The 14,368-nt window shown below is 38.9% G+C and overlaps 1 protein-coding gene across 9 annotated transcripts in view; it reads left to right on the top strand.

Annotated features, from left to right (window-relative positions):
• The window catches only part of rapgef1b (Rap guanine nucleotide exchange factor (GEF) 1b), a 61,938-nt gene that overhangs the window by 24,733 nt on the left and 22,837 nt on the right, over positions 1-14,368 (top strand). For 5 of the 9 annotated variants that reach the window (XM_014006561.1, XM_014006564.1, XM_014006563.1 and 2 more), the window contains exons 2-6: positions 9,055-9,200; positions 11,777-11,955; positions 13,511-13,667; positions 13,754-13,842; positions 13,922-14,080. In XM_014006561.1, the coding sequence (XP_013862015.1) occupies positions 9,055-9,200; positions 11,777-11,955; positions 13,511-13,667; positions 13,754-13,842; positions 13,922-14,080 (730 nt within the window). The remainder of the gene's footprint in view (positions 1-9,054; positions 9,201-11,776; positions 11,956-13,510; positions 13,668-13,753; positions 13,843-13,921; positions 14,081-14,368) is intronic. The other 4 variants (XM_014006562.1, XM_014006565.1, XM_014006559.1 and 1 more) reach the window with 2 other exon arrangements.

Here is a 14,368-nt window from a genome sequence, read left to right as displayed (position 1 = left end):
GACTCTAGAGTGCATATTTTGTGTCCATGAAAAAACTATTACAGAAAATATTACAATATTAAAGAACTGTTCTTGTTAATTTGATGAAAACATTTAAAATATCCAGTGCACTCACATCAGAATAACTTTTAGATTTGTTGTTAGAATAATCGATTAGAAAATAATCGATTGGTACAGCACTGTCATAAACTCAGTGACCATTATTTTCCAGAACTCTTAGGTATGCACTGCCTTCAATTTCAGCACAACATTCAACACTTTACTACAATTTGTGTATTTACTGGCCAGCAATTTCTGTTTAACTTCGGAAGCCTTGAGATCGAGCATTAAAGCTTATTTGATGCTATAGTTTAATTCAAAATCTGATGTGTGTATTTTAATGCTTGTCTTTTTGTGGTTGTTTTAGTTTGTAAAATAATATGCAGAATAGCTTTACAGACTTATTCATTGTTGTAGATGACTGAAAATGCAGATGAAACAGTGTGTTTTGGCTGTATTCAAGAGAAGTGGTTCTAGCAGGCTAATAGAAAATAAACTAAAATACATTTATAAACCTACTGTGTGTTGACACTTTATACTAGTAAACACACATGGGAATGCCACCAAGAGATTAGGCTCAGCTGGATTTAGTTTTTATGTGCCATTACATGCTATTTGTTGTGGCTAAATGTAGCATATCTCTACTGAAAACTCGTTCCACATAGTTTCAGTTTCTAGTGTGTAGATTATTTACACAATAGAGATAGGAGAAACATTTGTGTCCTATTTTTTTTCTTTCTGCATATGGATATTTAAACTATAATCACATATTGAAATGGGTAAAACAGTAAGAATGTGAACGTGAGCACTTTTTATTAACAGATGTTTTTGATATTTTGAAGTGCCATATTTTGACAGAGCAGAAGTTTGTATCCAGAGACGTATTCTCAGTCATGTCTTGTTCAGTGAGAACACTGTTTTTTAGCTTTACATCTTTATGTTGCACCAATGCACTAACCGCTACGGTTTGCTTTGCTGTTTTTTAATATGGATCTGCAATATAGATTGCATTTTGCTGTGTGAGCACACTCTGTTAGTCATGCTTGACCAGGCAGTCTGTTCCCATGCAACACTGCACACAGAGCATCTCTATCACCACACTAATATTTACTCCTGAACATTGACCCATGGCTGCTGCTGGTTCTACTTTGCTAGTCGTTGACGTACTGAAGGGGATGTTTGTGGAAGCTGTTGACAGTATAACATGCTGGTTGAGATGGAGTTCACAGCAGCAGAAATAAAGAAAACAAAACAAAAGACATGTTACAATTTTGTCATCTTCGTTCTCTGGGTCAGACTCGGGCTCCAACATAGAAGGCTGGATGGACAAGTGTTCCCTTATTTACATCTTTTAATTCATTTGTAAATAAAACGTTTTTGCACTGCTGGATAGATGTAAACCCCTCTATCAAACTAGAATGAACCGCTCTGGAAGCCAGAGGTGGGTGGGAGGTGAAGCATCTCGTTTGGATTTAAAGGGACAGTATCAAAACAAGCTGCTTTGAGACACACCTCAGAAAGGGGTGAAATTTACAAAAAGGAGGAATTCTGACCAAAGCATTGCCGTTCCACTGTATATAGATGCCAAATGAATGATTTATATGTGAAAAAGAGGGATTTAAAAGCATGATATGTCTACTTTAAAACTATTACATGTTAAGTGGACTGGGCTCTTAACATCCACCATGCCATTTACTTACTCTGTAAGTTGGTTCAATACTCGTGCTTATACAACACAGCTGGAAAGCTGGAAAACACACCACTGGCCTTCAGCCTCCATTACTTCTCCAAACACTTGTTACCCCGTTCCCAACCAAGGCATCCTCACTTCAGGATCATTCTAGTGCTGTAGCTTCAGCTGAAATACCCACAGCTCCACAACATGTTTCCTGCAGTACTTCTTGTTGGTTACCAAGGATATAATGAGAAATCTTTCATGAAAACTGAACACAGCCAGCAGGAAGAAACCACGACAACAGATAGAATAAATTATTCATCAAGTCCTTAACTTTCTCCTGTTGAATTTCTCTCTTTTTTTTTTCCTTTCAAATTTTCTCCCTGCTGGTTATTTCATGTGCCTCTAACTTGCACTCGTTTTTCTTGCTCTACAGCAGGCTTTGCCTTGAAGAAATAATATCATGGCTCAGCTCTTCCACTTTTTTTCACTTTACATTGCAGTACACAGTTACTCAATCTGTGTTGTCATTTTGTAGACTGAAAACTATGCAGTGCAAAATTGAATATCTACTTGAAGGACAAAAGCGAATAATTAACAAAGAAACATGAAGGAAATATTAAAGCATTGTTATTAAGGATAAGCATTCTAGGCAAATTATTTTGCAGATTTTGTTTAAAAGAGCACCTGGCAGGAAAAAACATGCCCACCCATAAAATTGATCTAGGTTGTTGTTGATTGAAGAAGAAGCAGGAATATACAAGAATGGTCTATAGAATCTTATTTTTTCTGTTTATAAATTCAACATTTTTACACGCTCTTTCAAATCGGGTTATTTTCCCCCTCTGTCATTGCCCCCCAGCATCTGGAACAATTTGGGAATTTTGCTGCCTTCATAAAACTGGCAAAAGTCATTTGTTAAATGCAGGTCATACACACGCTTTCACCAAGAACATGTTCAGCAGGAGATGACATCTGTGTGTGTAACCTGAAGTACAACCTCCTTTGGATCCTTCCACTCTGCTTCTAGTCTGTTTTTCAGTGGGTGGTCCAGTTATGAGCTGACCCACTGTCCTGTATAGGTCATACCTGCACTTAACAGCAGCTACATCAACCTGCCACCTTGCTAGTTACTATGGCTTCAACTGAATACCTTTTTGATAGTCGACTAATCTGCGATTATTTTTTCAATTAGTCAACAATTATTTCTGTCAACGTCCATCTAAGCTTCCTGTGAGCGTACCTCCTGTTACATCTCCAGTGCACATCTCTCCTGCTCACACCTGAGAATGTCAGCTTGTTATCCAGTCTACCTAAAAAGTAACATTTTCACTACAAATTAAAATAACTCATGAAACATAAGAATTTGAAGCTCAAACTTAATACCTTACTTGGTTCTATTTTAACATTAATACATGTAAACACAATAAAAATTAAATTACATAATACATATTAAACTGCAAGTAGAGAAGCTAACAGCTAATGTGCAAATAACTCAAAATGTGAGCCTCTTCAGCATGAGGGGTAGTTCACGTCCAAAATAAACTAAAGAATTACTTTGGTCAAAGTGACATTCAGTTGCATAAAAGTTAAAAAAATATATATCCTGCTTTAAATCTTGCTGGATCATGCAGTACAAATTTACAAATGAGACTTCTACGCCATCAAAAAACCTGGAGAAGACGAGACAGGATGGATTATAACCATAATTCAGTGATTTAATATGAAGCACTTAAAGCTTTAGCTAACGTTTGCGTAACTAATATCTCCATTTCCAAGATACACTGTTTTCTGAGAGGTAACTAACAAAACTTATAGACAGTTAGTTACAGCACAAAGTGATCAGTCGCTAAAACTAAGATTTGTAAAGCATCATCCTGACGAACAAGCTAACTTTCTGAAACTTACCCATCTGGAGAGGACATAATCACAGCTGAAGCATGTTAGCGTCCCAGATGCTTGTTTTCACTGCAGCTGTACTGGCATAGAAAAACGAGTCTGCATTTTACTTTCTTTGGTTGATTTTTGGTACATTGTAGCCAACTTTGGAAAGTTTAAGTCTTATTTTTTTTCTCCTCTTTCACGCAGTCGTCTTCTTGTTCCGCCATTATCGCTATTTTGATGTGCCTGCCGCATCGTTTTCTGTGGTTTACAGACCAGCACAGCCATGTTCTTCTTTTGTAAACAATGCAACCTCAAACAATTAGGGATGCACGATATATCGGTATTTAATATCGGTATCGGCCGATATTGGTCATTTTTTAGAATATCGATATCGGTCCGACATGTAAAACGGGGTCGATATTAATGCCCGATATTAATTTTTCACTTTTTTAGCTTTGTGTTTCTGTTTTGGGGGGCGAGATGGTTGATTGAGCAGCATCTGTTTGATCGTGATAGTGATAATGACGCTGCGCAGCCAGGAATAACTGAAGTAGGGAGCCATGTCAGAGATCTAGTTGTTTATTTACAGTGTCAAAAAAAGACCCAAGTGTGTTTTTGCGTATATGTATAATATAACTTGTATGTTTGTGTAATATCGGTAAATATCGGTTATCGGCCATAACACCAATAATTATATCGGATATTGATATCGGCTGAAATTTTCATATCAGTGCATCCCTACAAACAATAGAAGTGATTCTACCCCCAGCAGTTTGTGGATTACATTGCAGTTACAAATAAACATTTAAGTGGGTAAGTAATACGATGCTTCAACATTAAAATGCCACATTGACTTATTTTATAATAGGCGTAGTCGATTGTGTTGACTTATCGTTGCAGCCCTACTAGTTATACACATTACCAGTAATTCGTGTCAACAACTAGAACAACGTTTGTTCACCAAAAAACTTGGAACAAAACATATTATTAAGTAGATGGAACAACCAGTAGTAGATACAATTACAAGATGTAAATGCCTTCAGGGTGTAAGAAGTGTCTCATCCATTAATTTGGCATTAGGGAAAAAATACAGATGAGTCGTCTGAATGAGCCATCCAAAAAAAGTCCCATTTTTGTTTAAAAACACATTGAGTTAGATGCTTTAAAAAAACCTTGTCTTATGGAATCTTGTTGCCTGAGAAGATCTGCAGATTATCTAGTGTTACTACAGTTGTTAGGGAAATCCCAAAGTGGTTGTTTTTGCAGAAAGGACACTGATTTTGGAAAGGTGTTTTTTGCATTATAAGGCATCAGAATTAAATGTGGAGGTTTGTTAAATCAGTTATAGGATGTGAAATACATACCTGATTGATTTAAAAGCAAGGCATTTAACAGTTATGGTGTGTTCTCCCTGGATCATCCACACATTTACAACCCTTGTGTGTGTGGATGTTTGCTTATTGTGGAACAAAGTCTTTGAGTTAATCAGCTCAAAAGCTTCTAGGGATTTTATGATTGCACCAAGTGGTGAAGAATATCTCAGGTTTTGTTGAAGAGACTCAGTCTAAAGTGTTTAGATTGAATTTTGACAATGTTTACAAAATTGTGTAAGCAATTTTTATGCATACAGGAGTAGTTTCCTTGCTAAATACCTCACTGTTTAAGGTTGCCAGTCAGATTTTAGATATTCGCCATTATCATTTATTTAGAACTTAAGGGGGGTGTTTTGCTAAATTGACATTTTTGAGCTTTTATATCGTGTTTTAATGTCATTCCCTCAACTACAACTTTAGACACATTGCAAAGGCGATTGAAGCTTACAGCAAACTGTGATGGTAGGTTTAGGCCCTGTGGTTTTGATGGGTAAAAAGTTAACAGATTTAAAATGAAAACTATTTTAAAGATGCTTGTTGCCTGCCATCTTTCATGTCAGCATTTTAAACTGACATCATCTTAGGTTGGGAAAGGACAACCCTAACCTAACCTAACCCTATGCATTTTGAATGACTTGGCTACAACTGCATCAGATTGTTTCTCAGTTATCTATAGGAACATCTGAACTATACCATTTTTTGTTTACCAAGGTCAGCTGGCTGTAGCAATTATTTTTATCCATCCATTCATCCATCCATCATCTTTACTTGCTTTTTCCTTTTGGGTTTTTTGGGTCACTGGTGCCCATGTCCAGCATTCACTGTGCGAGGGGCAAGGTACACTAATTCACAACAACATCCAGTGATCCTTTTCTAGAAAGTTTCAATAAAACTTATTCAATGGTTAATTAGACATTTTGCTAACAGACAGTTATCAACGGATATCTTGGCAAAACAAGACAAAAACTTTGAGCAATCAAAACAAAAACTTTGAACAGTTAGTGCTCAGAACATGTATTTGAGCCCTGTGTCAGCTACTGCCAGACATAATTTTAGGTCAGTATCTGCAAAATTGACTGAGATATATATATCTGTGTGTGTATGTGTGTTCTTGTTTAAGGTCAGTTGTCGATGGTTTGGTATGGTATGGTCTATGGATTGTCCAGTGGCTCATGAAATATTTTGGAAATATACACACACCAGCAAAAATATTGCCCTCCACATTAGGATTTTGGTGATAAGCAGTAATTATCAGGTTTATTTTAATCAAAAGAACAGTAATTCCTCTGCACATTGCTGTAATATAAAATCCCACCAGCATAGCAACTTGACTTTTGGAAAACAAACTTTTATCTTACCTAGAGGTACAAAAGTAAAAGTAAAAATCCCTCTGAAACTGCTAGTCATAAATATGTAATTAATAGCTTTATCTAGGTGCACCAAAGCTGCACAACATCCCCTGTGGATAGGCTACAATGCATCATTCCAGACATCTGTTGATGAGAGTTTTTCTTAGGTCTTCACTGTGTCCAGATACTAGTCCACTCTGATAAACTATTGCTTGTTGTCTTCCCTTGAACTAGATGGTGTTTTGTTTTTAGCTTTCACTGTTAGTTTTACCCATCACAAAGTAACACACAACTCATCATAAAGAAACAACTGTCTCTGTCCCTCAGGATTATATTGTGTTTTGTTTTCTGATAAAATAGAAAATTTAACATTTTTGGAATACCTGAAACTACTTTGTATCACATCAGAAGCATGTTGGGGCATAGTTTTGGCTTACACATGTACATGTCTGATTTGACCTATTTGGAAAATAAAAACTAGGTCAAATGTGATTTAAAAGTAATGAAGTTCAATGAGACCGGTTTCCAGTAACTCTAGTTCATTAAATCAGCTTTGCAACACAAGTTACTCATGCTTACAAAGTAGGAATGCGCGATTTAAACGATATAAATTTGTCCTATGATAGAGATCTGTCTGACTGTCACCCTTTCCCACAGCGCTTCCCCGCTGTACAAGGAAACAGTAAAGGCTGAGTTTTATAGTCGTGCTTTGGAGTGCGCGCGCATTTGGCCATGCGGCGTCGCGCTATGACCGCAGGAGAAACGAGGTCCAGACTCAGCGAGCTTTTGTGCGTCCTGGAGCACTACTTCACCTGCACTGACATTCACCTCACTACGTCACCATGTGCTGCGGCGCACGCTCCTCCCGCATCAGGCAGTGTGGTCGGTAGGCAGCCGACCGGAGTACGCACCATCACGTAAACAGTTCGGCGTTTATTTTCACACACCCGAACCAGGTCCGGATAAGTTATGTCCCCCGCCCCACTTCATTTGCGCTCTCAGCCAGGCTGCTTCCCGCTTCCTCTGTTTGACTCCAGCAGGTTACATCATCAAAAAAGAATTGCGCGGTTGGCCGGTAGACTACTGTCTTTCCAAAAAAAAAAAGGTAAAGCATAAACGGGATGATTGTAACCCTGCCAGAGCGCGCACAGAATAACATGTGGAGTACAGAAAAAATAATCTGCAAAGTGTGTAGAAAGGAATAAATACAAGCAATTTGTTTTACCACCTTAAAACGAAACKGGTGATTCCAAACACAACATCCAATGGATGCAGATATCYATTACATTAAAGTTATAGTGTGTGTGTGTGTGTGTGTGTGTGTGTGTGTGTGTGTGTGTGTGTGTGTGTGTGTGTGTGWKTTTATATATATACAGTATATATATATTTTTTTTCTTTTTGATTCAACCAGGTAGAGCTCTCTTAAGTTTAGATTTTTATGGGAGACTTTAAAGTGTCCCTTAAAAACGGAGATTTTAAGGTCTAAATTTTTTTACCTATACATGTTTATTCCACTCAATTAATGTGTGATTTATTTATTTTCTATTATAAGTTTTGTATCGTGATATATATCGTTACCGCCACTCATCATAATGTATATCGTGATATGAATTTTTTGCCATATCGCACATTCCTATTACAAAGCAGTCTGTGTTGCTTATTTTTGCACAGCAGAGATTTTTTTTTAAAATGCAGTCTTAAACAGGAAACTGAAGGGTCACACATTCCTCCTATCCTTTCTCATATCTTGTTATCAGTAGGAAGCTCTTCTGGGAGCATTCTCATCAACATTTTTAATGAGACACAGTCGTCTCTGGCTGCCTCAGCGATCTTTGGCTTTTTGCTCGGGGTAAGGGGATGAGGAGGATTAGAGGGAGGGAGAGAAAGAACAGCCGGATGGATATGTGCGTGGCATGTTGATCGATGGTGAAGATGAAAGAATGGCCCAGCTGGAAAACCGGTTTGTGGTGTTTTCCTGCTGTTGATTGCCGCTCAGCACTTGTTGTTTTTACGCTGATGGCCGTGGAATGCTGGCTCCCACTGTCACCAAGCTGAGGGGAGATTACAGCAACTAGAAGTGTAATTTTATCACTGATAAAAAAAAAACATGCTTCCTGCTGATTCCCATTGCTGTTATTAGCATTTACTGTATCTCCTGATTTACTTTTGTGTGCAGACAGAGGGAGGGACAAAGAGGTGAAGGCAGACGATGAGCAAGCGAACAATTATTGTAGAACGAACGGAATCGGGGAACTATGCTGTCTTTTGATGCAGCTGTCACTCTCTACAATGAACACATCAAACTGCCAAATTACTCGGCTGTTAAGAAGCTGCTGTCAGAAGGGTAACATGGAGTGATTTTCATCTCAGTTCTAAATAAAGTGTTTTATTATATCCACACTTGTCTGCTCTGTGATTGTCTCATACACAGACATAAAGGAGCCTGGCCAGCAGATTTATGTCCAAAACAAAACAAAACAAAAAAAAGATAAAAATGCAGAGGCTGCAGTTCAGTACCAACTCTCTGCTGTATTCTTGTCTTAAAATTCCAGCTTTGTTCTAGTATCTGACTGGTGTCCAGATAAAACTCATCAATTGAGCTCAATTTTAGAAGAGCACCATTGTGCGCTTCACTGAGCCTGTGCCATCTGTTTATAGATCATTTCTTGCTCCCCCAGGCATGTTTACTCTGTGACTGACCACTCCACTTCCTTCATTTTCCTTCTGTCTGCAGACTCGCAACGGTCCCATCTGTCCACTTTGACCATGATATTGAAGGACAAGTTCCACTCGCCCAAGATCAAGAGGACTCCATCCAAAAATCGAAAGCAGCTGCAGACCGAGACGGCAGCCAAGAGTACTGAGAAACCTGCTAACAAGGTGTGTGCAAAAACATGTATCATGGGAAATGCGTCTCTTTACCACCTTGTCTGTGTGTTTGTTGGCCTTTTTGTGAGACCATTGTTTTCCTGTCTAATGCGCAGTGTTGCTGTATTCTGTTTTGTGTGTGCATGCGTGCATGTGTGTGTGTGTAAACTTCTCTGCTGCTTCTCACTGTCTCCTCATCGCTGTGAATTCTGGCTGCACTTCAGCAGGTGTCTAAATGAATGAATGTGCTTCCTGAATGAATACCTCCGTTCTGGCCTCTTTTGGTTTGGGTATAATGAGTGTATTCCCCACTAGTCTTGAAATACTAAAGAAGCTCATGTCAGTGTTTCCCCTACCGAGACGGCCCGCCCCTCTAAGAATTTCACGGCATGTAGTCATTTTTATTTAAATAAGTCCAGATCAAGTCCAGAGCTATTTTTTGCGTCCCTCCATATCCACCTCTCACCAAACTTGGGGAAAAAAGACAGTGCAGAGTGAGGCTGAGTGCTGTCTGTGGTCCTCACAAAGATAGGAAGACGTGTGCGCGCGCGATGAAAACTCTGCTTTTAATCACGTTGCACCGATGCAACAACTTTGCAAGCTACTTTTTCTTTCTTTACAATAAAATGCGACAGGTGAAACCACAGCACTGTTACCTGTTCAATCATTTAGAATCACCATAACAGACCCCGCGTGCGACCAGGTTCCCGCGAGTCCGTTCATGTTCTATAAATAGCGCTGATCAGCAGCGCAGCTGTAATGTCCCTCAACTTTGAAAAAAACTAACCAGAGTAGTTTGTAAACTCAAATCCAGACAGAATCAGCTGCTGTACAGGTCCTGCTGGACTCAAACATCAAGCTCCTCTCCTCTCTGTCACACACCGCAGGTCAGAAAGTCCCATTCAGGAGCATTAACCCTTAAGGGCCCAGATAATAATCAAAGTCTTTAAAATGTGGTAAATAAATTATTTTCAGTGACTGAGAGGACATTTTTTTGATAGTTGCATAATTGCATTTTCTAAATGTTATCCTTTATATCTACAAGAGAGTTCTAATTCTTAGAAAGGACATGATTTGAGTTTTTTTTACTGATAATATTTTATTTAAAACATGTTACAGAAGTCATAAGAAGCAGGTTTATTTTGAACAAACATTACAAACTTGTTCATTCCTACAAAACTGTCAAATATATTTACAAACAACAYTAAACTGATTCAGATTAACATAAAATAAATCATGTTTTATAATTAAATGTCTGTTTCCTGCTTTAAAGAAAAATCCTCCTCCATGTTCTTAATCAGGGTCAGGGTGGGGCTGGAACCTGTCCTCGCTGCCTTAGGGTGAAGGCAGGGGACACCTGGACAGGTCTCCAGTTCACCAGAGACACCTGGACAGGTCTCCAGTTCACCAGAGACACCTGGACAGGTCTCCAGTTCACCAGAGACACCTGGACAGGTCTCCAGTTCACCAGAGACACCTGAACAGGTCTCCAGTCTCCATCAGGGACACAAAAGAGACAATCAACCATCCACACTCTGTCACACCTAGAGTCACAAAGAAGAGCTCCAGAAGGTTTCAAACTGAGAACTCTGGACTCAGATCATCTGCTGCACACAGTTCTGATCACTTATTATCAATAAAAATTTGCTACGATAAATTATTATTAATAATTATCATGAGGAGTCCTTAACTAGGATGTAGTTAGGCAATTAAATATTCATGTATGTATAAATTTATTACCATAATTGAAGGTGAGTCACGTAAATTTATGTTTTCATAAAACAAGTAGCGCACCCATCCCCCCCAAGACCAATTTCCTAGGGGAAACACTGCATGTGAATAGAAGGAAGAGAGACTGAGGCCAGATCAGTGGAGAGATATTTTAAACATTGAGCAAATCATGGGAATAACCGAACTAAAAACTGAAGAACCTAAAGCAGGGGTCTACAACTTTTACAATCAAAAGAAATATGTCGGCCCCTTCTTTTTCAAAAGCAATCTGTTCAGAGCTGTAAAATGTGCTAGAACAGTGATAATCAACTGGTGGTCTTGCAGGCCACCCAGCCTGATGGGAGACCTTTTCTGGTCAGTGAGTGTAGTCATCTCTTCACTAGACACCTAAAATAAAGAAAACTACTTACTGTCATAATAAAACTGCATATAAAAATTATTTGTTACATTATAAAAGTTTTTCTTCTAAGTAACTTGACTTTAAGCTATAAAAATGCTGCTTTAGTGGATTTCAGAAAAAGAATGTGTGGCTGGAAGTTTGAATAGTGAAGTGGCCAATAGGCTAATAAAACACATCTAAATATACAATTTTTTATGAAATTTAAACATCTTTATTTGCATGTTATTTTTGATCATTGCCACTGCAGAAGCATGTGTTGCCCTAGAGCTGCAGATGGCAGACCTGACCTAGACTGTTCTAAATCTAAATATGTTGTCTTGTCATATTTTATATATAAAAAGTTGGAAAATATAAATATCTGTAAAGCTTATTTTGTGATTATTATAATTTTTATTTATTTATTTATTTATTTATTTATTTATTTATTTATTTATTTATTTTTATTTTTTGTCATTAGAAGGTTAACAGACTTGAGGAGCATGAGAAAGAAGTGGTCAGTGCTCTGAAGTATTTCAAGGCAATCGTGGACAAAATGATGGTGGAGAGGAAAGTGCTGGAAATGCTACCAGGCTCTGCCAGCAAGGTTCTTGAAGCAATCCTGCCTCTGGTTCAGGTGGAAGCACGGATACAACATAGGTGAGTCACAAGCTTTTGTAAGAACTCTAGATGAAAAATGTGGGTCAGTTTCTTAAAGATGACATTCCCTGAACTACAGGAGTTTTTTAATTGGCATTTCTTACAACAAGCTATAATCTTATGCTATCTATTTGTGATGTTGTATAGTTCATTGCTATCATTCTTGCCTCGTGACATAATTTAAACCATATCTGACTGCATGATACGTACTTGCTTTGGCTTACTAATAGTGAAAATTGATGTCTGATAACATCAGTCACTTCAAGGCTTCTCGTACTTCATGCCTTAAGCTATAACACACCACATTTACAGTACGTGATGCTGCTGATGTCACATTATTCACAGTCTTAATTTTGAGGAAAAGAGATTACCATTCAGGCTCAGTGTGAGTCAGTTCATTCACTAAACTCCTCCTATGAAAGAAACCCTAGCTGCTGTTTTGTGTGGATTGTCAGGACATGTTGGAACTTCTCTGTCTTGTCTTTGTGCTTTCCCCTATCAGTCAGATCTGATGAAGGTATGGAGGTCAGAAGTGACTTTTCTTAACCATGTCTTAAGAAGCAGTTGATGAATTCTTGCTGCCACACAGAATCTGCCATGAATGAGGATTTGACTTCATTTGCAAGAAGTCCTAATAAATCATAGTTGAAGTTTTATGCAAGTTAAAATATCATTTCTGTCTATTTATAGTTTGCCCTGATTCTTTTGGATAAAAAGCCAATTGCTAAACGGACATGGAAGTCTGCTCTGTTGGATTGTTTACAGCAATTTAAGTCAATATTGCTCAAATAACAAGGCCAGCAGTGAGTGCAACTCCTGAATACTGCAGTGTGGATTGAATAAAGTGCTCATTTGCCAAAAAAAAAAGCTGGCGTAATGCTCTCTCTCTCTGCAGACTACAAACTTTTGTCCTACTGACAGGGCACTTCATGCTGCCTTATTTATTAGAAGTACAATACACCCAGTTGGAATGTAACCTGTAGTGCATATCTTTCCATTCCTCAAAACCCTCCTTCTAATTCCGGTAACTTTTGTTGTCTCCTGCTCACTTTAGGGATAAGTCCTGCAGAGACAGCAGATGGGTATTTTTGCAGAGTGAATCAACTGCAGCACGTTGATACAGGCTTTTGCCACACCTTAATGTTAGGTCTGAATATACAATTAACTACTTGGAGAAACAACACCTAGCTTCCCCATGTGGCTTTACATGCTCCTGTTGGCTTTCGTAAAATTCCCAAATTTAGTTGAGTGTTTCTGTAGTTCCCCAACAAATGCCTTCAAAATGGACAGTTGAATAGATGGGAGATAAATTAAAATCAGTTGTGTTTTTGTGATTATTCTTTACTAACAAGTCCATTTTAATTTTCTCCACACCTCACTGTTTGTATCCTAAATTCTTCTCTTTTCTGCACCTGTTGTTTAATCCCCTGTACACCATAATTATCATCCTCATACATCCTGTTTTTTGGTTCTTCCTGACTTTTCTTCTACATTGTTTCCCACGGTTTTGTCCCGTATTCCATCACCCTACCTCCATCTCCCACTGTTTCTATAGTTCGGCGCTGTCTTCTTGCCATAGTCGTGTGTATCAGAGTCTCGCCAACCTCATCCGCTGGGCCGACCAGGTGATGCTAGATGGCATCGATTTGGACGACCAGGAAAACGTGGCCTCCGTCAAGAATGTGATCAAAGCAGTGCTGGATGGAGTAAAGGTAATGTCCTTTGTGCTGGTGTTGGCAGTGCTGGAAATGTCTTGTCACGGTACATTCACAGAGTAGTGTTTTCCTTCTGCACACAGGAATTAGTGAAACTGACCATTGAGAAACAGGAGCATCCATCGCCCACCACCCCAAACAAACCAGCACCCCCCGTTACCGCAGCAGAGAGGTGGGAACAAAGCATGCTTGCATGAATACAAACAGGCCTTCAAAGTATTTCATTTACTCAGACGGTTTTATGTATGCAGCAGTGTGTCAGCAGAGAAACCCCTGAAAGATCATGAGCAGGAGGTCTCAAAGAAGATGGCTCCAGCAGCTCCTCCTGCAGAGGCTACCCCTGAGTTACAAGATGAGGATGTGGCCCCTCCCAAACCCCCGCTTCCTGAAGCCAAAATGGCAGAGCTCAGGTGACAATAAAGCACACCAAAGTTAGAATAGTACACCTTGTTTTCCTAAATATTGAGAGCAATGCTATTGAACTGAATGAATATTTGGTTCCCTTTCAGTCAATTCACTCGGTACAACATCATGTATGGGAACCACGCCCCTGCGTGTCCTGGCTGAAGCCACCTCTAATCACGCCTTTAGGCAGGTGACGTGATGACGACAGATGTCAGGCTCCGCCTGCACATATAAATATTGTCGCATCACCGTCACTCCTTAGTTATACTGCTCTTCACCGAGCCCAGCTGTGT

Source organism: Austrofundulus limnaeus, unplaced genomic scaffold (genome assembly GCF_001266775.1).
Source record: "Austrofundulus limnaeus strain Quisiro unplaced genomic scaffold, Austrofundulus_limnaeus-1.0 Scaffold36, whole genome shotgun sequence".
NCBI lineage: Eukaryota > Metazoa > Chordata > Actinopteri > Cyprinodontiformes > Rivulidae > Austrofundulus > Austrofundulus limnaeus.
This window is presented reverse-complemented; position numbering and strand designations above follow the sequence as displayed.